Genomic DNA, 24,519 nt, shown 5'->3' on the forward strand with positions numbered 1-24,519 from the left:
GTTCCGTAGTACAATATTAGTAAGTCCACTCTAATCCATATTTTATTCCTCCATCCTGTGGACCTTGGGATGGTGATGTCCACTCCATCTCTAGATCAAGAGGGGACTTAGATCCCACATGGATGATGGATGCAATTCTCCTGCTTGCAGTTGTAGGCATTCTCAGTTCCCTGGTATAATGGTTGACCATCTTCACCTCCCTGTTAGCTGGCCTGGGTAAGTCCAGTGAACCAGAGGGCAGGAGCTGCAAGACTGCTGAGGCTCAGGGCCCAGCTGGCACATGGACAGTCCAGAGATTCAAGTCTTCTGAGTATACACCAACCCTAGCACCAACCACTTGAGTCAGGTTAGACAACTGGTGTGTTTCTAGGAATTTGCCCATTTCATCCAGGTTGTGATTGTTGGCATATAAACCACAAGGTTTCATGAAACTGGATACATTTAGATGCAGATGACATTTACCATCCACTTCCTTGATCTCATTTAGTCCTACCACACCTGTGCAGGTGGACTTTGCTAATGTGGTGCAGACATGCTGAACCTGAGGCTCAGAGAAGCAACAAGAGCAAAGCTGGGATCTGAATTCAGGCTTCTTTGCATTGCTTAACTTGTGCCTCGAATAGATTCAGGGCATGTCACAGCTGAAAGGGGACAAGTTCTTATGGAGGAGCAATACCAGGAGAAAACCCTGACTTCCTTAGCTGGGTCCCTAGGCCCCCAGTGTAATCACTAGTGCCCCCCAACACATGCCCATGGTGTCCCCCAGCATGTGGCCTTTGCTCAGAGAGGAAGCTCTGTTGGTTCAGAGTACAGCTGGGGAGACCTCACCCCATCAAGATGGCAGAGAGAGACACCAAGAGGCAAATGCATCAAATGTAACGGCAGATCAGTGACTCAGGACTTGAAATGTACAAACATGAAATTTGTGACAAGAGCTACACAAAGGTAGGGGATAGGCACAGGCATACAGTTTGTGTGTACCACTGAAGTTTTAAGCTGGTGTCAAAGCAAAAGAGATTATTATAGATTAGGATGTTAAATTTAACCCTGATGGTAACTACAAAGAAAACATGGGAAAATATGCCAGCTCAAAGAGACAGAAAGTAGAATACAGATTGCCAAGTATGAGGAGTAGGGGTGCTGAGATCAGCTCAGCAATAGGTTGGCTCCAAGGGAAGGTAATGCAGAACTTTACGAAATAAAATGACAGAAAGAGAGACAGAAGAGAGAAAATAAAGATGGGGTCAGGGGACTCACAGCTTCTGGAACTGAGAGCTGCAACCCTAGTTTTCACATCATATTTACTGGAAACTACCAACCAGCTGTTTGCTATCAGAACTGCAACATCATCTACAATAATAGGGAACAACTGCAACATCTATAATAAGGAACAACTGCAACATCTACAATAAGGAACAGGTCATACAAAGATCAAATACAATTTAAACTCTTTTTCTCACATTTCCCCCTTTTTGCTTTTGCTAAGTCTATGCAAATAACGTTTCACTGATTAACAAAGCTTCCTGCGTGATTTTTCACTCTTAGGTTTGAACAATACTCATTAAATTTTTTCACAATACGTTCGGTCCCAGGATTGTTCACACTTAAAACAAGAAATTCACATATACATTCAGCAAGGTACATTTATATATCACATACAGTTCATCAAATCACTTAAGTACACAATATGTTACATTATTAAAGTTCTGATTAGTATTCAAGCATTTTATCATAATCCATAACTACTGTAGATTATACAACAACAATAAGACTTCCAACTAGCAGACATTTAATGAATAGACTTTCATTTCTCATGGGCTTAATATTCCCAACCAAGAAGGCTATATAGGCCAGTACTTGATCAAAAACAATCTCATTTTCCCCAGTTTGTATAGTGCTTTTAGCATCTTCACTGGACCTGGGGCCACATCCAATTAACAGGCTAAGTCAATATCCACCTTCCACCTCTTTTTTTACTTTTTAAAGCAGCATGCCTACTCCCATGAAGGATCTTTCCTAATTAACACATCTCAGTGAGGGAGAAAAGATGTTTAGTATTCCAACAGTATTACAAATTCTATTAACATGAGAAAACACTGTACTTTATCAATTACAGCAGAGAGTATAGTTTTGTCTTACCCAACCAAACAATTATTAATAATTTGACAGAGTAGCAGGAATCTTACAGCTTGTCCCAATTGTTTGCCTATTCCAGACCCTTGAGATACCATTGTCTCTGATGTTTTTTAGTAGGGTCACTGCCACAGGTTTCTTCTTTTTTTTTTTTTATATTACCACCTTTCATTTATTTATTATTTCTTTTAGAGTTTACATTATTCACATATTATGTACTATATTCCTCATTGTAACTCTGAAAACTGGGAAATAAAATATGCAAAAAAGGGTAAGTAACTGAAAGGTCAACATCATTATTAAGTCACATAAATGTAAATGGAAGAGTGGACATTCGATGTCAGATTTATCTGCTCAGATAGTGTGTTGCCACAAGGAGCATTTTCTTTAACATAATTCCTGATCCTACTGAGATTCAATATTTCTTACCACAGTAATCCAAAATCCTCACTCAGACTCAGTATTCACTGGTATGACAACATTAAAGCCTAATGAATACTGCAGGATCTATGAGACCCATTTTTGGATCCACTATTTCTTTTTTTTGCAATTACCAAAATGATGAATTTTACTGCAGATCATTGGTTCTTTACTCTGGTTTTTTTTCCCCTCTTTATTTTTTTTAAAGTTACATTAAAAAAATATAAGTTCCCTGTATACCCCTCACCCCCCTCACCCCACTCCTCCCACATCAACAACGTCTTTCATCATCATGGGACATTCATTGCATTTGGTGAATACAATTTGGAGCACTGCTGCACCACACAGAAAGTAGTTTATATTGTAGTTTACACTTTCCCCCAGTCCACACAGTGGACCGTGGAAGGACATACAACAATGTCCAGCATTTGTCCCTGCAGTACCACCCAGGACAACTCCAAGTCCCGAAAATGCCCCCACATCATATCTCTTCTTCCCTCTCCCTACCCTCAGCAGCTACCATGGCCACTTTCTCCACATCAATGTTACAATTTCTTCCATTACTAATCACAGTAGTTCCATAGTAGAATATCAGTAAGTCCGCTCTAATCCATACTCTATTCCTCCATCCTGTGGACGCTGGGATGGTTATGTCCAGTCCCCCTTTACCTCAAGTGGGGGCTTAGATTCTACATGGATGATGAATGCAATTCTCCTGCTTGCAGTTGTAGGCACTCTTGGCTCCCTTGTATGGTGGTTGATCTTCTTCACCTCCCTATTAGCTGGCCAAGGTAAGTCCAATAAACAAGAGGGTAGGAGTTGCAAGTCTGCTGAGGCTCAGGTCCTGGCTGTCATATGGACGGTCCAGAAATTCAGGTCTCCTGAGTATACACCAACCTCAGCAGCAACCACATGTCAGTAAAAGTAACAGAAGAGGCATGTGTAGAAAGGTCACTCTGAGTCCAAGTCCATCACACTCAGGAACACGAACTCCTAAGTAGGGCCAACTGACATGGCACTGAACTCCAGAGCCATCTGCCATGAACATAGAACTTGTGGGTCTCTGTAGCTCTCAGGAGAACCAGTACCTAGGCTTGTATCTACTTTGGTTGTCTCTGGGATCCAGCTGAGGCATGCATAAGTGTTACCACTCTGATGACCTCCTGACTCTTTTTTGCAGACTCATAGCCATATAAACTCATTTGTCCTTTCCATTTCCCCCTTTTATCCAAAGTCAAAAGGCAATTTTTAACACCTGATATTACATATAGGCTGAGATATTCTGCTGGTCCAAGTTGACCCTTTTATTCAAGGTCTTTTTCTAGTTACATCATCAGCTGGTGCTTGGTAGTAATCCCTCAGTGCCAGGGAGGCTCATCCCTGGGAGTCATGTCCCATGCTTGGAGGAAGGTAATGCATTTACATGCTGAGTTTGGCTTAGAGAGTGGCCAAATTTAAGCAACATGGAGTTTCTCAGGAGGGAACTCTTAGGCACCTTGCAGCTCTAGGCCTAGTTCATATTTCAGGTGCACAAGCTCCTAAGCATAGTCATCAGTATCAAAGGCTCATTGTTGGACCATCTGTCTTTATTGGTCTTTGCCATTGCACTTGGAGGAATTATTGCTGTTCCATTGGGGAATGTGATAGAGCTCCCCTGGCTGGGAACTCAGCACTCCCTCAGTTGTCATTTTTAACTGTAACCACTATGAAAATATCCAAACATTTTTATGTATAAAAGTCTATAGGCTAAAATGTAAACCATATTGTAAAATATAAGATAACTAAAAATTTAGAAAATTGTATAGTCTACAGTATAAACCATAATGTAAACCCAAATGGAACCACGTTTGAAAGCTATTATTTCGATATCTGTATTTCAGCTGCAGCAAATATAATATGAACATGTAAAAAGATCATTGCCGGGGAAGGGACAAAGTGTTTGATGTTGGATATGTGGGAGTACCGTATATTGTAGATGTAAATTACTGTGATCTAAAACTTTTGTGAAGACAAACTTAATAGAAGAAATTGCCTTGCCACTGTACATACAGGGCAACACCTATAGCAGTGATGAAAGGCAAAACATCAAAAACAAAGCTTTTTCATTTTTTCATTTTTTGATACCCCAATTTATTTTTCCTTTATTTAATTTTCTAAATTAGTATGTATTCTATATCTAACCTTTAAACCTATCTCTATATTCCATTTTACTATTAATGGAACCTGGCAATATATTAGGCTTGATTTTTAAAGAAGTTTTGGACCACAGAGAGGTTCATTTATGGCAGGGGAGGAACACTGGTGTGGAGGGGTGTTATTGATAGGAGGCACATGTTTGGGAGGGAGTTTCCACAGGTTTCTTCTATGCAGCCAGATTCATTGCCATTAGGCCAGGGCAGAAAGCCATTGTTGATCTTTTCACACAGTTTTTGCACTTTTTGTATTCATTCAGCCTTGTTTTTCTTTTGCAAAACACATTATCTCACTGAATGCTTCCATAGTACTTGCTATATGCATATCTCCATACTAACCATTTTATTTTAGGACAAAATACACCTTATTAAATTTCAGTTAGCATTCCCACGAACTTTTTACCTTTTTCAATATTTGCTTAACTTTTACATCTTTCATTTTATCCTATGAAGAAAAATAAATTATTCATTTCAATTTAAGCATGAACTATTTTTTATGAAGAGTCTTATAGTAATTCTGTTAATCAAGACTTAAAATTTGTATTATTATAGAGATCTCATTAACATTTTAAACTTAGGTAATAGTATAAGTTTTTATTTAATTTTTTGGTCATTTGAATAGAGCCCTTTCAGAACCTTTTATTTATCAAATTTTATCACCATCCGGAGGTATCAAAATATACACTGACAATTCTCTTTTTCTTTTTCCCTTCCTTTTTCTCTTTCTTTTTCTTTCTCTCTTCCTTTCTCTCTTTCTCTTTCCTTTTCCTTCCTTTCCCTCTCTTTCTTTCTTCTTTTTTCTTTGTATCTCTTTTTCTTTTTTCCTTCCTTCCTTTTTCCTTCCTCTCTTTTTCCTTCTCTTTTGAGCAATCACACGCACTGAAACAATTACAACACACACACTGACACTGAACAGACAAACACAAAAGCAGTTCCAGATCTATTAATCTAGAATTTCTTCATTGTTTCCTCTTATAATTCAACATTTCTTTTCCAGTTTTCCTTCTCTCAATTTCCTTCTTAATCTCTTTCTGTCCCTAAGTCATACTTTCTTTATGATGCCATGCTTGAACAAGTTCTGTAGTTTAGATATTTTGACGTAAAGCCAATCTAGTCTTCAGAATGAGACCCAGCCATGCAGTTTCCATGTCTGTCTCTCCATCTGCATGACCGGAGTTTCTGGGTTCCACAGGAACTTCGTCGTCTCTTGGCGTTCATGATATGACTTTATCCAACAAGCTAGTACCCACAAAGATGTTCTCCATCTCCTAGGGAAATACAAGCAAACCATCAAGGACTTTGAAGGCTTTCCAAACCACTCGGGGCTCTGCATCATTACACCAACTTTAGTTTCACTCTAAGCGATCCTTCTTCCCTTCAGGTCCCTGTTCAGGCACCAGTTGCTATGTGCCTTCTTCCCTTCGAGCCCCTCGTTGGGCGCCAGTTGCTGAGCTTCTCTTTGGGCCCCATGTTGGGCGCCAATTGCTGAGATCAGCTCAGCGATAGGTTGGCTTGAAGGGAAGGCGATGCAGAACTTTACAAAATAAAAGGACAGAGAGAGAGACACAAGAGAGGAGATAAAGATGGGACCAGGGGACTCACAGTTTCTGGAACTGAGAGCCTCAACCCTAGTTTTCACATCATATTTATTGGAAACTATTGAGCCCCTGTTTGCTCTCAGAACCGCAACATCATCTACAATAATAGGAAACAACTGCAACATATGCAATAAGGAACAGGTCATACAAAGTTCAAATACAATTTAAGCTCTTTTCCCCACATTGGGGGGTGGGGAATTAATGCAAAATGGGTATAGGGTTTCTGTCTGGGAAGAGGAGAAGTTTTAGTAATGGAAGGTGGTGGGTGGACCGCAACATAATGAACATGGTTAATTCCACTGAATGGTATTCTTGGGAGTCGCTGAGAAGGGAAAGTTTATGTTGTATATGTATTCCCAAAATAAAGGGTAAAAAGGAGAAAGAGCAACTGAAGAGACAATGGCAATTAAATGCAGTACATGATCCTGAATGGGATCTAATAAGGGAGGAAAAAAGATCCAGAAGGTCAAATATGGAAGTATTATATGCTCAAGGAGCATGATGTGTGCGACCTACACTCAAATGTTCAAAAAGTGGGCTGATAAAGAAAGAGAGAGTGAGGGAGGGGGAGAGAGAGAAAGAAAGAGGAAGAGGGAGGAAGGAAAGAAGCAAGGTAGGAAGGAAGGAAGAGAAAAATGTAGCAAAATGTAAAAATTGGTGGATCTGTTATCTGGAGGAGTTCTTGGCTTGGGGTTTGTATTATTTTTGTAATTGTCTTGGGGGCTTTAAAAATAAAAAGTGAAAAAAAAATTGCAGCTGGGGAAGTGAAGAGCCTGGGTTTGAATCCTGAACCTCGACGGGGTCTGCAGCCCTCCCCTATGTCTCTTTTTGTCAAGTGGGGTGATCACGGTAGCCGTGCACTGGCTTGTCGGGAAGATGAGGGACAGGATCCTCCTTCGCTGTTTGTTACATGCTTGCCTCGCTCATTCTTTCTAGCCAAAGTGTACTTCTTGCTGTGTCCCCTTGGGCTCCGTGCCCTCATTTAGAACTTCCCTTGGCCCTGCCGTTTTTCCACCCTTCTGCCCTCAGCCCTCCAGAAAGCCTTCCCTGACAGCCCGTCTGTCCCTTAGGGCCCCCTGCCGAACCCAGGTAAGAGGCTCACTCAAAAGTCATGGTCCTGGGTTTGGGTCCCAACCTGCCGTGCAGGAGCAGGTGGACCCTGGGCAGGTTACTGGCCCGAGGGCTAAAGCTTCCTCGTGCAGGAGAGGAGGTGCGGGCTTTGTCTACAAGGTATTTGAGGATGGAGCACATGGGTGACTCCAAGAACTCAGCATGGGTGATGTCTTCAGGGCCTTTGCTCCCTGGTGGTCCACAGGCCTGAGCGTGGGTCCTCCAGAAGCAGGTGCCCAGGTGAGGATTTGAGCACAGGGCTCTAGGCAGGTGCCGAAAGCACAGGTAGGTGAGTGGGGCAGTGGGGCAATGAGTCAGGGAAGGGAAGGAGGCAGCTGTCCAAGGGTGTGTCAACAAGCAGTTACCCCCGTGGGTGACGGGTGGGCACATCAGGAGCCAGTGCAAATCACCAACCTCTGAGTCATCCCAGCCGACGGGCAGGGGAGCTGGGGCATTTCCACCCTGACTCGCATCCACGCTGGTGGACGGCTGCTGCCATGGCTGCTCACTGTTGAGCATTGCTGACCTGCTCTGTGGGATGCACTGGCAAGAGAGAGTCCAGGACAGGAAAGGCAGGGCTGGCAGGTGGAAGATGGGCACGTGCGCGCTGAAGCACACAGGGTGAGGGGACATGGCCACCCTGGGCCCTGGCAGGTCTGTGACACCCGTTACTCCACATGTGTCAGGGCTCTCTCTTCTGTCTCCCTTGCAGACCAGGAGCTCCTTGAGGCCAGGTTGCTGCTTCCATCTCTGTAGCACTTTTCAGCACTTAGTAATTATTTGATAAGTGAATCTGGTCCAGCTCCTCCTTTTTCAGGGGCTGAGAGGCTGCGGCTCGGCCAGAGCTGCTCCCCTAGTTTGCAGAACAGGGACTCGGACCTGGGTGTAGGAGCATGTCGGGGGACTGGCTTCCCTTTCTCTATCAGCCTGAATCCTGAATGCTTTTCCTCTGGTTGCCGCTCAGGTATGCATCGTGCAGAAGCGAGACACCAAGAAAATGTACGCGATGAAGTACATGAACAAGCAGAAGTGCATCGAGCGGGACGAGGTGCGCAACGTCTTCCGGGAACTCCAGATCATGCAGGGCCTGGAACACCCTTTCCTGGTCAACCTGTGGTGAGTGCTCCCGGCGCCGGCGACCTCGCTAGGGAGCCCAGGGCAGGTGCGGCTCCTGCAAGGGCATGTCTGCCTTGGGAAGAGGAAGGAAGTTTTCCTGGGCTCAGATATTCTTAAATATTTTGGAGAGTACAGTTTCTGATGGGGTCTTCAAGATCGTGCTTTTGCTTTTCAGTTGGGCTGTCGTGTTTTTTTCACTCTTTATTTTTTTGTAAAGGTTACATTAAAAAAATATGAGGTCCCCATATACCCCCCAACCCCCTCACCCCACTCCTCCCACATCAACAACCTCTTTCATCATTGTGGCACATTCATTGCATTTGGTGAATGCATTCTGGAGCACTGCTGTACCACATGGATAGTGGTTTACATTGTAGTTTACACTCTTCCTCCAGTCCACCCATTGGCCATGGCAGGACATACAATGTCCAGCATCTGTCCCTATAGATCACCCAGGACAACTCCAAGTCCTGAAAATGCCCCCACATCATATCTCTTCTTCCCTCTCCCTGCCCTCAGCAGCTACCATGGCCACTTTTCCACATCAGTGCTACAAATTTCTCCCATTACTCATCACAATAGTTCCATAGTAGAATACCAGTAAGTCCACTCTAATCCATACTCTATTCCTCCATCCTGTGGACCCTGGGATGGTGATGCCCACTCCACCTCTATATCGAGAAGGGGCTTAGATTCCACGTGGCTGATGGATGCACTTCTCCTGCTTGCAGCTGGACTATTTTTTAATGCTTACCCTCAGATGTGTAGATCACATATATTCATTCATTTGTTCATTCATTCATACAAATGTGTATGGAGCCCACCCTCAGTCCTAGGCTCTATGGATCAACCCAGGAGCTCCACAGGCAGATCAGTCCTTGCCTCTGAAGAGCTCACAGTCTTATGTAGACATAGCACCTGTTACCTTTATCCAGAATTGGACACCAATTTGCCAGGTATCATTTTTAGAGGCAAATTTTAGTCCTGCTTTTTTATCCACTGAATCAGAATTGAACATAAATTTAGAAGAGAACATTGTGTATTGTGAAAATGTGGGGACTGCTAGAAAATAATGCAGGCTAGAAGAGGTGTTGCGTTTTGAGAAAATCACACCCGTAGCGTTTGTCGCAAGGTGGTGGTCTGGGGGCTGGCAGCTGTTTACTCCACTCACGACGGCTGCCTGGCGTGGAAACACGGAATTCCAGCCTCCTGCGTGTGGGCGCCTAGGCTCACCGTGCTCCAGCCCATCCCTGGAAACCCCCCTGCCCGTGGTCCACTGCCCCTGTGCCTTTGCACACGCCGTCTCCTCTTCCTGATGGCCCCAGCTCCCCAGTCTCCCTGGCCACTCCTGTGCATTCCGGCCAGTAGCTTGGCTGATGTGCAGGCCAAGATATTGTCCCTGAGGGTGTCTGCACTGCTTCTTGGGTCAACCAACACAGCCCTCACCCGAGCAAGCACAAATTATGGCTTTTCTTATGTATCCTTCCTGAGAAAGTGCTTGCTGCTTGAAAGCCAGGGCCGCTGCTTGCTTCTTTGCTTCCCTAGAGTCTAACATGGTGGAAATGCTTCGGGGCACTTAGGAATGTTTCCTAAGCTGGATTTGGGTTGAAGGGGAGAGGACAAGCTATTTAAGGAGACAAATTCTGACTGTTTCATTCAGCATCTCAGTTGACCGATCGCTGACCTGGAGAGCAACACAGGCAGCCCCGATGGGAAAGCCGGGCTTCACCCCATTCCTGAACATCCCCAATTATCTAAATTACTCTTCGTACTTGGAGCACTTTGCACACTGGGTGATGGGAGGCAGGAGGAGTGCCGATTGGCCTGTTTGGGGAAATCAAGGTTTGCATGGCCGACGCCACTGATGCAGGCATTTCTATGGGGAAAAATACTACCTCATATATTCCAGAATCTGAGTAACTAGTGAAAGCATTTCCTGTCTTCAGGGCAGCAATCCAAAAACCCTGAGGTATTCCAGTTTGGGGAAAATAAACTCCTTTTTGTTTTGACTGTTGTGCAGAGGAACTTTTTAAAAGCAAATTTCTAACTGGAAAAGTAACATATGTTCATTGCAAAATGCAGAAAGTAAAATGCATAGTAAGAAAGCTTGGCTTGTGATTCCTTTTTTACTTCTTTACTTCTATGTTTTGTATCAGTGATGTATAACGGTGTATGATGTTCATGCATACACATGATTATTCATCATTGATACAAAATATGTGCGACTATTTTGTATTGTGCTTTTTCAAATGAAGACTCTGAAAAGAGCACTTTCTCCCTATTATTACAAAGTCTCTGTAATGATTTTTAAAGGCTGCGTGTCATTCCATTGTGGGGAGGTCCAACAATTCATTTGGCCTCGATCCTATCATTTAGGTTATTTAGGGCTCTTTCTAGTTTTTTTTCACTGATGTAAATAATACTGTGTTGCATCCCTTGGGGGTGGCTTTAGAGTGGGCCGAGGGTCTCGGGGACCCTCCAGGCCTGCGTCGTGCATGTTGCAGGATGAGGTCCATCCGGGCAGCCCCTCCCTGGGTGTTCTTCTCAGAAGCTGTGAGTATGGTCTCTCCAGAACAACAAGAGAGGAATGACAAATGCCCTCTGGCTACGTAAAAGTGCTGCTAATAAAGAAATCTCTCTGCCAGCGTTGGCCTCTAATGGCATTATATTCCCATAAGCAGGAAAGGAGTGGGGCTGCTGCTTGATTTCGGGCTCAACTCTCAAACTACTGGGCTGCAGTTTCCTCCTGAGTAATGCAGAGAAGCATGTCTTGTTTACCTCTAGGACTGTTTTGAGTATCAACTGGGAAGAAAAGATATGAGAGTATATTTTCTGTAAATGAACAGGTTATTTACTAAGAAGTTTATATATGTGATCATATACGTCCATCTATATGCTAATAATGGACGATAGATGGACAGACAGGTAGTTAGGCAGGTAGGTAGGCAGATAGTTAATGGCCCTTCACACTGTGGGTGAAAAGAAGCGACCCTCAATCCCATGGACACTTCTGTGCCAGACGCCGTCCTGTTTCCTTTACACACTGCAGGGCCAGGGTTTATCTACTTATAGGGGACAGAAACTTACACTTGCTTCAGCCCAAAAGAGGATTTGTTGGCTTTTTAAGCTAAAAGGTCCAGAATCACGGCTGCCTTCAGATACGGCTGGATCCAGGTGCTCAGATGCCCTCACCAGGACCCCGTCTTGCTTCCTCTCCTGCTTCCCCCTGTGGTGGCTTCATCTCAAGGGTCACGGCTCTCTCCAACCCCCAATGGCTGCAACCCCTCGTCCTAGCTGAACACTGAGGATGATGGTCGTGGGCCGTGGTGACCTCGTTCCTGAAACAAGGGGCAAGGGGCTGGAAGTCGGCCCCACCTGTGTGTCATGAACAGAGAATGAGGGATGGGGATCTCCAGAGGGAGATCAGAAGCTGTTTCCAGAAGAAAACAGAGCAGAGACCGTGCTGACCGCGTGGTGGAGACCCGCTGCCCATCCTTTGCCTCCTCGAATGGAAGTCTTCAGAGGGCCTTTGAGATGAGGGTGTAGGGCTCAAAGGGGAAGCAGAGCTCTAAGCGGTTCCTTCCCTCACCCAGATCCTCACCCCCGGCGAATGACAAGGTGGACATTCAGCCCCAAGTCCATCTCACCATGCCTTCATGGTCTCAGTTCTTACAGGGAAACAACCACTAACATTTACCGGCTCCTTAATACACGTCTTCTTTGGCGTCTTTAATCCTCCAGCCATCTCACGAGTTTCCCACAGTGACCATTCGCACAGTACAGATGGAGCAACTGAGTTACACTGAGAAGTGGAAGAGACGGGAATCGAACCCACGTGTGCAACTGCTCTAGCCCAGCCGCTGGTGATGAGGCCCCTGGCTCGCCCCTGCTTAGGCTGCCCACCCACCCTCTTCCCAGCACAGAGTCCCTCCTCCTGGGGTTCCCTCTGGCTGCCGCTCTCGCCCCTGCTGGAAGAGGGCATGGTGTGGAATTGCTTGTTGGGTTCACAAGGACACCGCTGCTTTGTATTAAGTGGATGTCAGCATTTCATCCTGTCACATGGAGGATGAATTTTCACAGCCTTGAATCCTTCTAGACCCTTCTCATTATTCCTTTTTGCTGACGCTCTCCATCACCGGCACTGGCAAAGGCCCAGCACTGATTAGTTTTCATGGCAATCGTGCCTCTGAAGAATGAAAGATTTGCGCTCCCCAGCCTGTGGTGGTCCAAGTTGAGTTGTAAGTGCATTATTTTCACCTGTTCTGAAGAGAAGCTGCTTTGCTCTCTTGGGCTCAAGACGAGCAGAGCCAGGGAGGAAGAGAACAAAGAGTCACATCCCAGACAGTGAGGGTGGCAGGTGAGCGAGAACCCAGGAGGGCTGGGGGAGCGGGGCGTGGAGGAGATGCGTGGGGCGGTGTTTCCACTGGCTCTGATGGCTGATCCCCAGCTCTGCCTCTGGCAGGCTCCGAGTTGACTCCCGTCTGTGTCTTGGTTCTCCCATTTGGAACGTGGAAATGAAAAGGCTAATGACGCCCCCAGTGTTGCTAGAAAGATTAAATAAGGCAGTACGAGTCCAGGGCCCCCAGGGTCTCCATTCCGGGTGGCTGCAGCTTTTGTGAGGGTGTGCGCTGGTCCTGGATCTTGAGGTCGCGTCACCACACTCGGCCTTGTGTGGGCTTGTTCTCTCCTTCTCTTGGAGCGCTGCACCTGTGGTCGACTGAGTTCTGGAAGCTGCGTCTTCGGCCTTTAATGTAGACTTCCATCCCGACTGCTATGCCTGGGTGGGCGGGGGGTCCATCCTCAATTTCAGCTGTACTGCCAGCTTACCCACTTCGGCTTAGCAGAATTGGCTCTCCGTTAAAATGATTTGTTTAACATGGGGTGAGGGGAGGGCACGTGCTATCTCCTTAGAGCTCAGGTAAGTGTGACAGTCAGTACCTGGCAGGATAGGATGAGAACAGGTGCCTGCAATCACTTTACACAATTCTTCGTGTAAGTGTGTGTTTCTAGAACCTTCCTTGAGTGCCACTGAACCAAATCAATAGAGAGCTCTCCATGCCACTCTAAACCAAGAAAGAACCACTTCAGTCAGTGGCTTAATCATTTCTTCAAGCATCGAGACCTTCAATTAAGGTAAACGTGTATGAGGTGGTTAAAAGTGAAGCTCTTCTGGCTGGGCAGGGAGCAGGGAGATTGGGGGGAGGCTAAATCCCCATGGGACCTTGGACAAAGGGTTTAAACGCTCTACAGGTGCTGGCCTGTGAAAGTACAGCAGCATTTCCCTAAAAAGGATCATCTTTGGCCTTGACAGTGGCCTCAGCCTCCTAACCGGCATTGCAATGCTCAGCCGCAGTTACCTGTGGCCTGTTTGCCCCCCACAGTGTCAACAGGGCAATCTCACCAAAGAGCCCACCACTCCCTGCAGAAGATCCCCCACTGGCTACCCATAGCCCACAGAATCATGTCCCCCATGACCTCGCACCTGCCCCAGTGTCCAGTCTCATTCCCCAACACTAGCCACTTGGTGCATTTTGTGGCATCCTGGTTCACCCCAACAGAGAAGACAATGCTCTTGGGGTTCCCCACTCAGTTAATGACATCATCAGTCTCAGACTCCATCTGGGTCCATCCCATCACCATGGCAACTCCCATGATAAAAAGGGCATGAGGTGATGCTCTCTTGTCCAGGGTCCTTCTCACATTCTTTCATATCCCAGAATTTGTAGCATCCCTTGTAACCTCAGCTTGTGTTAAAGATGCCAGGTTTCCACCATTGTATTTGTAAGGGGGCGTGCTTTATTCCTGGGGGGCAGGGTGAAGGGCTCTGAGGGTGGGTCGCAGGTTTTCCCAGTGTGGATGCTCCCATTTGGAGGATCAGCAGGAAACTGTGGAAAGGGCCAAATGGGGAGCCGGGGTCCCTCTGAGCAAATAGGGGGCCCAGGAAGGGGGTGGTTGAGCCTGGGAGATTGGTCCTGGCAGACAAGTCCTGTAAGTGGAGGGGGAGTCCAGCAACCAGTCACCCCCATTTATGCTCTAATGGAATATCAGGGAGGGCACAGGTCTCAACCAAGGTCACATGGGCGAGCCAGGGCTCCTCCCAGACCCCCTGACTGTCTTTGGCTGTGCTCTGCTTTCCCCACCTTCTGCCACAAGATGCCTTCCTGGGCTGTTTCTCTGACTTCTCTTCCTGCTTTCCCACAGTTTCCCTGTGATCAGAGCCCAGGGCTGCGCCTCGAGAATATGCAGATGAGTAAGTGGCACCCCTGTGCTCAGGGGAGGAGTGCCTCACCTTGTGAAAGATGAAGGCTGTTGATCATCTGCTCAGCAGAGTGGTAGACGTGGAAGAGTCCTCCTTCCCAGCTGTGTATCCTTGGAAAGCCTCAGTTTCCCCATCTGCAAAGGAGGGCGAGACCTTCCTTCTGGAGGCACTGTCAGGTTCAAATCAGATGAGACCCAGGGGATGTAAGCCCTGTGGAAATTATAATTTGTTAGGCAGATGTACATTGTTATTTTTTTCTTCTGAGAAAAACTGAAGTCTGAATAACCTGTACATTTGTTGAACAGTTACAGGAAATTTCATGCAATTTGTGGTACGAAATTGCTAGTGGAGCCAGAGAATGTGGTTTCACCTGGAGGTGCTGCAGCTAAAGCCAATGGGAGCTCACTGACCGAGTGATTTTAGTTAAGCTCATACCCCAAAGAGCCACAAAATGCACTAGAATGTAATACGTTCTAATGGGAAGTATTTACCTGCTGGAGTGAGTTAAATTAAATTGGAAATTGCAGCGCTCTCAGATGCTCAAGTTTTTGAAAGTCACATGGCAGCCTTAGGCACATGGAGGGGGAGAAAAGCACAGAAGAAGAGAGGAAGGGTCCAGCAGATGACCCCTGTGCTGCCCCGCCCAGGTGCCACCAACCTGCCCCTCACCCACGGGAACACCCAGGAGGGAGCTTGCCCTGCTGTCCTTGGTCCCCCCCACCAAGCTCCATCTGTATCTTCAGAGGCTCCTGCCTCTGAACACTTGGCCTTCTCTCCATGACCAGGGATGAGTTCTCCATCATCCTTCAATGGCTGGCCTCTCCCCCTCCCCATCCCTCTTGCCTGCTTGTGAGCTTCACTCCAGGAATCTTCTTTCTACTTCACTTCATCAATTTTTCCTTCTCACCTGGGTCTTACCCAGGAGCCCTCAAACATACTGTTATTTCTCCCATCTTAAGAATAAAAAACAATGATAATTGAAAAAAAATTAAATATAAACTTCCTTTGACCCTTATACCCAATTTCTCTTCTCTTTATAGCAGAAGTCCTTGAAAGAGCTGCACATTCTCTTTGACTCCAGTTTCTCTCTTCCATTGCCTCTTGAACCCACCTCATTGCAATTCTGCCTTCCTCTGCTACCCTGATGACACTTATCAATGTCACCAGTGACCTCTTTGCTGCATCTAAAGGTCACTTCTAAGACCTCAGGCATCTTCACCTACCACCATCTCTCCCTGAAATACTTTCTTCTGGGACATCACCCACTGCTGAGATTCTTCATGTGTCTGGCCATGCTATGCTCTTCTGAGGGCCTCTCTCATCTCCCAGCCTCTGGGCATCGATGAAATCCAGGGGACATTTTTCATCCACACTCACCCCCTGGTGAGCCCATTCATTCTTGTGCTCCTCTTGCCATGAGCGTGGTCATTATTCCCAGATGTGTGTTGAGCCCAGACCTTTTCTGTAGATTCCTGCTTTGAATATGTCTGTTTGTCATCTTCACTTGAATGTCTAGTCAGTTCCTCTAGCATATCTTGTCCACAACTGAGCTCCTGACCTCTTCCACCACCTGCCTCTTCCTCTCTTCCCAGATCCCTGAACGGACCCTCCATTCTTCCAGTTGCTCAGGCCAATACCTTCCGGTCACTTTGACTTCTCTCATTCTCTCACCCCATGCACCAAATATGCCAGTAAATTGTTGGTTCAACTTCCAAAGTAATGCAGAACCTATTTTAAGGAGGTTTAGGTTGTGCTTCAAGAAGGAGAAAAGAAGGTGAGAGTATGCGTGAAATAAGATTGGCTGTGAAACAGTCATTGTTGAGTTGGTAAGAGTCCATGTGGATGAATCTTCCTATTTGGTCTATCTTTCATGTGCTTGCAATTTTCCATAATCGAAAGTTAAAAATCTACAGCTCCAGAATCTGTTTCTCCCCAGCTCCTCTGCTACCACCTGGTACGCCACCTTTATCCTCTCCTTGCTTATTGCAATAGCCTCCTGCTAGTCTACTTTCATCCACCTTTGCCCCCTAGTTTATACTCAGCAGATGAGCCAGACCTATTAAGTGTTGTCAGATGATGTCAGACCTCAGCTTAGAGCCCCCCAGTGACTTCTCACCTCACACAAAGAGAAGTCAAAGTTAATAAAGGCCCTACAAGACCCCCTTCCCCTCCCCTCCTCTCTGTGACCCTGTTTCCTTCCCTGTGCCTTCCTTGGCTCTGCTCTAGGCACAGCCGCCTTCTCACTTTTCTTCTGACATCCAAGCATGCTCCTCTCCCAAGGCTCTGCACTCACTTGTCCCTGTTCCTTGGGCTATCTTCCTCTGATACCTGCAGAGGACCCAACCCCCCTTGCGGCCTTCGGGCTTTTATCTAATGTCACCTTCCCCCTGGGGTCTTTCCCTGACCACCCAATTTAAAACTGAAATCTCCTGCCCCCTTGGCAATTCTAATCCACTTCCTTACTTGGCATGTCATGGCCTCTTCACTTTATAGCACACCTGCATTTTGCTCTCTAGCTTAGTGTCTATGCCCCACACTAGCAGGAAGGCCCCGTGAAGGTAGGAATGGTTGTCTTCCTTGTTTACTGCTCTATTCTAGCACTCGGAACAATGTCTGGCATCCAGTAGGTGCTCAGTAAATACTTGAATGAATGAATGAATGAATGAATGGGACAAATGGAATCTTCCCCTCTCCCGAATGAGTTTTATCAAGAGAGCAATAAGTGGCCATTTTAGTTGAGTTTTCACTCACAGCGACCTACGCTGACCTGGAAGCCAAACCAAAATAGATCCCTCTAGTCCACTACACCCAATATGCATTATTTTGCCAACCTCTGCATCGACTGCCCCAACAGTGGTTCAACCCCCATACCTGCCATCCAGAGGTAAGTTAGTGAGCTGTAGAAGGGATTACCACTAGGGCTGCTGTAATAGATTACCACTGACTGAGCATGCCACTAACTTAAAACATCTGGGCCTTACTGTCTCACAGTTCTGAGTCCAGAAGTCGGAATTCACGGATCCACAGGACCACGCTCCCTCCCAAGGCTCCCTGCTGAAGCCTCTTCCGGTTTCTGGTGGAGGCCGGCCCTGGTGTTGCTTGGCTTGCAGCTGCAGCGCTCTTGCCTCTGCCACCATCTCCACGTGGCCCCCTCCTCTCCTCCGTCTCCACGTGGCCTCTTCCCCTGTCTCTCCATGTCTCTGTGTCTTAACATAGCTCTCTTCTCTCTGTGCATCTCTGTGTTTAAATGTCCCTCTTCTTGAAAAGGCCCCAGTCATGGGAGTTAGGGGCTATGCTAACCGAGTGAGACCTCCTCTTAGCTTGATTGCATCCCCAAAGACCCTGTTTCCAAATCAGGCCGCTTTCACAGGTGCAGGGGCTAGACTTCGCTGTAGCTTCCTGAGGTGGGGTGTGATTCAACCCATAGCAGGAAGTAGTCTTTTTTATTTTGATGGGTAATGATGATGATGATTCTGGTAGCTAACATTTATTAAGGCCTACTGTGCTAAGCACTTTGAATGCATCGTCCATTCATTCTTCACCACAGCCCCATCAGGTGGGTGCTTTTGTTTTCTCATTTTGCAGAGGCAACTGCTGAGGCACAGGGAGGTCAAATGCCCAGGGGATGAGCCATGCATTTATTTATTTATTTTTTCCTCTTTATTTTCTTTTAAATGTTATATTAAAAAAATATGAGGTCCCCAAAAACCCCTCACCCCCCTTGCCCCACTCCTCCCACATCAATAACCTCTTCTATCATTGCGGCACATTCACTGCGCCTGGTGAGTATATTTTGGAGCACTACTGCACCACATGGATAGTGGTTTACATTGTAGTCTACACTGTCCCCCAGTCCACCCAGTGGGCCATGGCAGGACACACATTGTCCAGCATCTGTCCCTGAAGTACCACCCAGGACAACTTCAAATCCTGAAAATGCCTCCACATCATATCTCTTCTGCCCTCTCCCTACCATCAGCAGCTACCGTGGCCACTTTCTCCACATCAGTGCTACAATTTCTTCCATTACTAATCACAAGAGTATCACAGCAGAACAGCAGTAAGTCCACTCTAATCCATACTCTATTCCTCCATCCTGTGGACCCTGGGATGGTTATGTCCAGTCCCCCTCTACATCAAGTGGGGGCTTATATTCCACATGGATGATGGATGCAGTTCTCCTGCTTGCAGTTGTAGGCACTCTTGGCTCCCTGGTGTGGTGGTTGACCTTCTTCACCTCCCTGTTAGCTGGCCGGGGTAAGTCCAATAAACCAGAGGGTAGGAGTTGCAAGTCTGCTGAGGCTCAGGGCCTAGCTGGCACATGGACAGTCCGGAGATTCAGGTCTCCTAAGTATACACCCACCCCACTGCCAACCACAAGTCTGGTAAAAGTAACAGAAGAGGCATGTGTAGAAAGGTCATATCTGAGTCCAACTCCACCACACTCAGGAACACAAACTCCAAAGTAGGGCCAACTGACATGGCACTGAACTCCAGAATCATCTGCCATGAACATAGAACCTGTGGGTCTCTGTGGCCCTCAGGAGAACCAGCACCTGGGCTTGTATCTATTTTGGCTGTCTCTGGTACCCTGTTGAGGCATGCATAAGCATTACCCCTCTGATGACCTCCCAACTCTTTTTTGGAGACTCATAGCCATATAAACTTGTTTGTCCTTTCATTTTCCCCTTTTATCCAAAGTCAAAAAGCAGTTTTTAACACTTGGTATTACATATAGCTGAGATATTCTGCTGGTCTGAGTTGACCCTTTTATTCAAGGACTTTTTCTAGTTACATCATCAGCCAGTGCTTGGTAGTAATCCCTCTGCACCAGGGAGGCTTATTCCCAGGAGTCATGCCCCACACTGAGGGGAAGGTAATGCATTTACATGCTGAGTTTGGCTTAGAGAGTGTCCACATTTGAGCAACATGGAGGCTCTCAGGAGGTAACTCTTAGGCACCCTGCAGCAAATATAATATGAACATGTAAAAAGATCATTGTTTGGGAAGGGACAAAGGGTTTGATGTTTGATATGTGGGAGTACCGTATATTGTTTATGTGAATTACTGTGATCTAAAACTTATGTGAAGACAAACTTAACAATTAGAAAGAAAAAAAAAGGATATAGACACTGAGGAAGAAATGGAAGAAATTGCCGTGCATATAGGGCAATACCTATAGCAGTGATGAAAGGTAAAACATCAAAACAAAGCTTTTTCATTCTTTAATTTTTTGATATCCTGATTTATTTTTCCTTTATTTAATTTTTCTAAATTAGTATGTATTCTATATGTAACCTTTAAACCCATCACTATATTCCATTTTACTATTAATGGAACCTGGCGATATATTAGACTTCATTTTTAAAGAAGTTTTAGACTACAGAGAGGTTCAACTATGGTAGGGGAGGAACATTGGTGTGAGGTGTTATTGACAGGGCACACATAGTTGGGAGGGAGATCTCCAGGGCATATATATATGGTACATAAAAATGTTTGGATATTTTCAAAGTTGTTTCAGTTAAAAATGACAACTGAGGGAATGCTGAGTTCCTAACCAGGGGAGCTCTTTTACATTCCCCAATGGAACAGCAACAATCCCCCAAGTGCAATGGCAAAGACCAATAAAGATGGATCATGCATTTATGAGCCACACTGCCTTTGGGTGGGTGAGTGCACTCATTCAACAAGTGTTTACTAAGCGCCTTTTTAGTGTCAGGTGCTATTTTAAGTACTGGAGACACAACGCAGAGAAAAGTAGAGATGGCCCTAGCCTTTCCCAGGCTGGATAGGAGGAGAGAAATAAAATAATAATTTGGAAGAACATATAATGCAAAATTATGTTAAAAAGAAATGCCTAAGAACTGCCAAGACTATGAAATAAAAACTTGACCTTATTTGAGGCATCAGGGAGGCAACTATAAACAGATGGCACCTTCTTGGTTTCATAGCTGTGGACACTCACAGCAGATCTAAAAATGAGTATTATTATAGATGAGAAAACAGGCTCAGAGAGGTGGAGGCTCGTCCAGGGCCACACTATTAGGAGGGAGAGCCGAGATTCCCATCCAGCCTGTCTGTCTCCAGAGTTCATGCTTTCTAGAACACGGCACCGCCTTCATTTGTCCTCCTAATGCTGCAGAGGTTGTTTGAAACTGACTAAGAATTTCGGAGGGAAAATGAGACCTGTAATTGGGATCTTGTCCACTCACCTGAATTCCGGCACTTACCTCATGGAGTTGTTCTCTTAGCTTGAAGAAAAGGCCTGAGATTTTGTCCTGTGGTTTTCCCCTGGTTTCCCTGGGGGCCTTGGCGGCCCAGGAAGCTCTTTAGGGCTCACTCCAAGGGTTGGTGGGGTTGAAGGTGCTGCATTCTCGTGCCTTGCATGATGGGTTCAACATTTGATTTCATTTCAGGTCTGGGTTTCTGCTGCTTAAACATTTTGACAGCCAGAAGCCTAGATTGCTTGTCCTGTCCCATGAATCTGAGCTTTGACAACCTGCAGCCTGCTTCGAGGCTGAGAATTGTACCCAAGCAGAGCCGGTTTCAGTAAGCAGAGCCGGATGACTCAGACTACGGGATCAAATCAAAAGATGATTATCGCCTTAATGAAGATGAATCATGCCTTGTCAAATCCAAGGCAGCACGTTAACGGTTAAAGAAATGTGATCTCCTCCACATCCCTATTAACTCCTGAGCCTCCAGGCAGGTAGCAGGCACTGCAAGGGACAGAAAAAGAGCAGGGCACATGGTTCCCCCAACTCTGCAGGCCTCTCCTACCCGACCAGAGGCTGCATGACCTTGGGAAGTCTAGCTTGAGCCAGGACAGTTAGAGACTTAGAGAAACCAGAATGTAGTGAGGTCTTCTTTCCAGGAAGCATGCTTCACTCCTGAACAGCCACTGGAAGAAGAGTTTGAGATGCAGGTGGTAAGTGAGAATTCAGTTAAAGGGTCCATGACTTGTAAAAAGCAGAGTGGGGTTTTGCTGGGTCTTAAGGCCAAGAGGGTGATGTTTTCTTAGAAAAACCATCACAGGGAACCTGGTGGGCCATTCCTCCTGCTCTTGAACCCCCAGCGAGAACCCTGCTGTACATAGGTCCAGGGTCGTCTTCTAAGGTCTGGCTGCCCCTCCTTTCTAAGGTCTGGCTCTTTCTAAGGTCTGGCTACCCCTGCACAAGAGGACAGGCTTAGGGAGGGCATTTCCCAGAGTTCTGTGGGCTGCGCCACCTGTTGGGCTCCTGCTCTTTGCTCTCAACACTTCACCCCTGGAGACTGGACCTCAGTCACCCCTGCACCCCTCAGACCCAACCCTCCATGGACCCTGAGCTCTCTTCCTGTGCAAAGGAGAAAGAAAAGGAGGAAGAGAGCCCACTTATCTGAGTTTGACAGATAAACAAAGTGAGACTGGGAGAGGTGAAGCAGTGCCCCAGCCTCCTCAGGCCATGAACTTGAGGAGTCAATTCATGATTCCAATTCATCTGACTCCAACAGCTGTTCTTTCCCACCACTTCGCCTGCCTTCCCATGCTCCGGGGAAGTGTCAAAGAAAATAACTGCAGCAGACAATGTTAAACAGGCCAGGATGACTTCAGACAAGGCAATGGCAATGGCGGAGAGAAACTTGAACTAGGGCTGAACTCAGCTCGGCTGAAACAAAGAGCACTGAGTATTTTAGGGGCTGGAGTGAGCAACTAAATGGTACCGGGGACCTGAGGGGCAGTCAAGCAGTGGTGTGTGTGGCAGATGGATCCTGGACCCCAACAAAAGACCTGTTGTAATCTTAATCCACTTTCCCATGGGTGCGAACCCACTTGAGAGTAAGATGCTCTGAAGACGTCAGGTGTGGACTCACTTGTGAATGGGGTCATCTCAGATCCTGTTTGGGTGTGGTCAGTTGAATCAGGGTTGGCCTTTATCCACATTATTTCATTAGTCCTTTTAAAGAAAGCAGAGGACAGAGAAGGTAGAAGAGACTCACAGGAGGAGACAAAGGACATCACCAGGAGGCTTAGACGCAAGTCAAGGTGCCCTGAGGATGGTGAGGACTGTGACTCCGAGAGAAAGCATGGCCTTGGGGAAACCTGGATTGGGGACTTCTGGCCTCTGAAGCCGTGAGCCAGTCAAGCCTTATTGTTATTGTTCAAGCCAGCTCAGTGGATGATCTTTGTTATAGCAGCTCTGGCAGACCAAGATGGGGCACATCTAGGTTGTGGGTGGTCTCCAGAGTTTACTGCGGAGGCCGGGGGGGGACGTATCCCAGGGTGAGGGGAGTCAGGGGCCCAGGGCCCAGGAGAAGGCTTTCTAAAGTTCAGGCACGTGAGGGCCGTAGGCTCTGCTCCCCAGTGTCTGCGCGCACACCCAGTGGGAACAGCAGGGGCCCGCGTTGCCTCTCCGTGGCCCTCCTCTGGCCAGGTTGCCTCATTTCAGCTGGACCAGTGCCATCCTCTGCCCTGCCCAGAGCGTGCAAGGCTCCCATGGGGGCTTCTTCACAGTGAGCCTGGGTTTGTTTGGAGCCACGTCATCAGTCATGCGTGAAACGAGAACCATCTTGAAGGATGGTGACGTGAGGAGCACTGTTCCCGACAATGTGTGAGGGCAATTTTACGAAGTCTGCTGATTCAGAAGCCAAGAGTGTTTGCTGGATTTTGACATACTGAACCCAAACCTGTCAAAGGCAGCTGCATTGGGAGACCCTCGTCTTTCGGAACTTTCTGTGGGGTCCATCCTCCGTGGGGCTCCTGTCCGTGTTAGCCCTGCGGCCATCAGCACGGGCACCATGTCCCTGACCCGCTCATCATGAGAGGCCTTTCCAGGCCACCCCAACTGCCCCAGCTTCCAGGCACTCTCTGCCACGTTGCCCTGACTGGTTGGGGCACAGCTCCTTCCACTGTCTGATACTAGCGTGTTTGCTTACTTACTCTTCTTGCTTTTCCCATCCCCATTATAAAAGTGAGCTCCCCGAGCCAGGAATCCTGTTTGCCTTGTTTACTAATTTGTTCCAGGAGTAAGATAGTGTCTGCCACTTAGTAGGCACTTTGTAATATGTTTCTTATATTGAATGGGATGTTTGCACTCAATCCAAGGCTTGGGGTATAGTAGAGTCTCAATGGATGGAAGAGAAGAGAGGAGAAAGGGAAGTTCAGAAGGAATGGGGTGGAATGGAAAAGAAAGCTGCTTCTCCTCTGGGGGACTGTGAGATCTTGGAGGGAAGGGACCATACCTTCTTTGCTTCCTCATTGCCAGCTCCTGGTGCGAGATATCACACTCTGCTTGGGTGATAACTCATCCCTGTAACATGTTTAATATGCAAACATACATGCCAAAGCCAAGGAGTGATTAACTTAAATGCTTCTTGATCACAGAAACCCTTTTTTGCCTTCATTTTAATTATTTTCTCCATAATTCACAACAGAAGTGTTTTACTTTTGATTAGCAGGGTACACACCTTTGATTTGCCAATGTGTTCTGCAAGATAGGTCTAAAGCTGTTTGCTTGCACTGAAATAGGAAAAGGAGGCTTTAATCAGATATGTTTCTACCAGACTCATGCTTGCTCCAGTCTTTCTGCCACCGCCTCTTTTTCCTCCACATCCTCCTTCTTACACCAGCAACCTGCTCCTCCCCCAGGGCACTTCAACCAGGTAATAAATTGAAAACATGCAGTGCTGGACTAGGACCTACCCTAATTACCGT

The 24,519-nt window shown here is 46.6% G+C and overlaps 1 protein-coding gene across 1 annotated transcript in view; it reads left to right on the forward strand.

The window, feature by feature from the left end:
• The window catches only part of STK32B (serine/threonine kinase 32B), a 441,860-nt gene that overhangs the window by 166,497 nt on the left and 250,844 nt on the right, over nt 1–24,519 (forward strand). Inside the window, exon 3 of the mRNA XM_058301185.2 lies at nt 8,418–8,569. Coding sequence (XP_058157168.1) covers nt 8,418–8,569 — 152 coding nt within the window. The remainder of the gene's footprint in view (nt 1–8,417; nt 8,570–24,519) is intronic.

Source organism: Dasypus novemcinctus, chromosome 1 (assembly GCF_030445035.2).
Source record: "Dasypus novemcinctus isolate mDasNov1 chromosome 1, mDasNov1.1.hap2, whole genome shotgun sequence".
Lineage (NCBI taxonomy): Eukaryota > Metazoa > Chordata > Mammalia > Cingulata > Dasypodidae > Dasypus > Dasypus novemcinctus.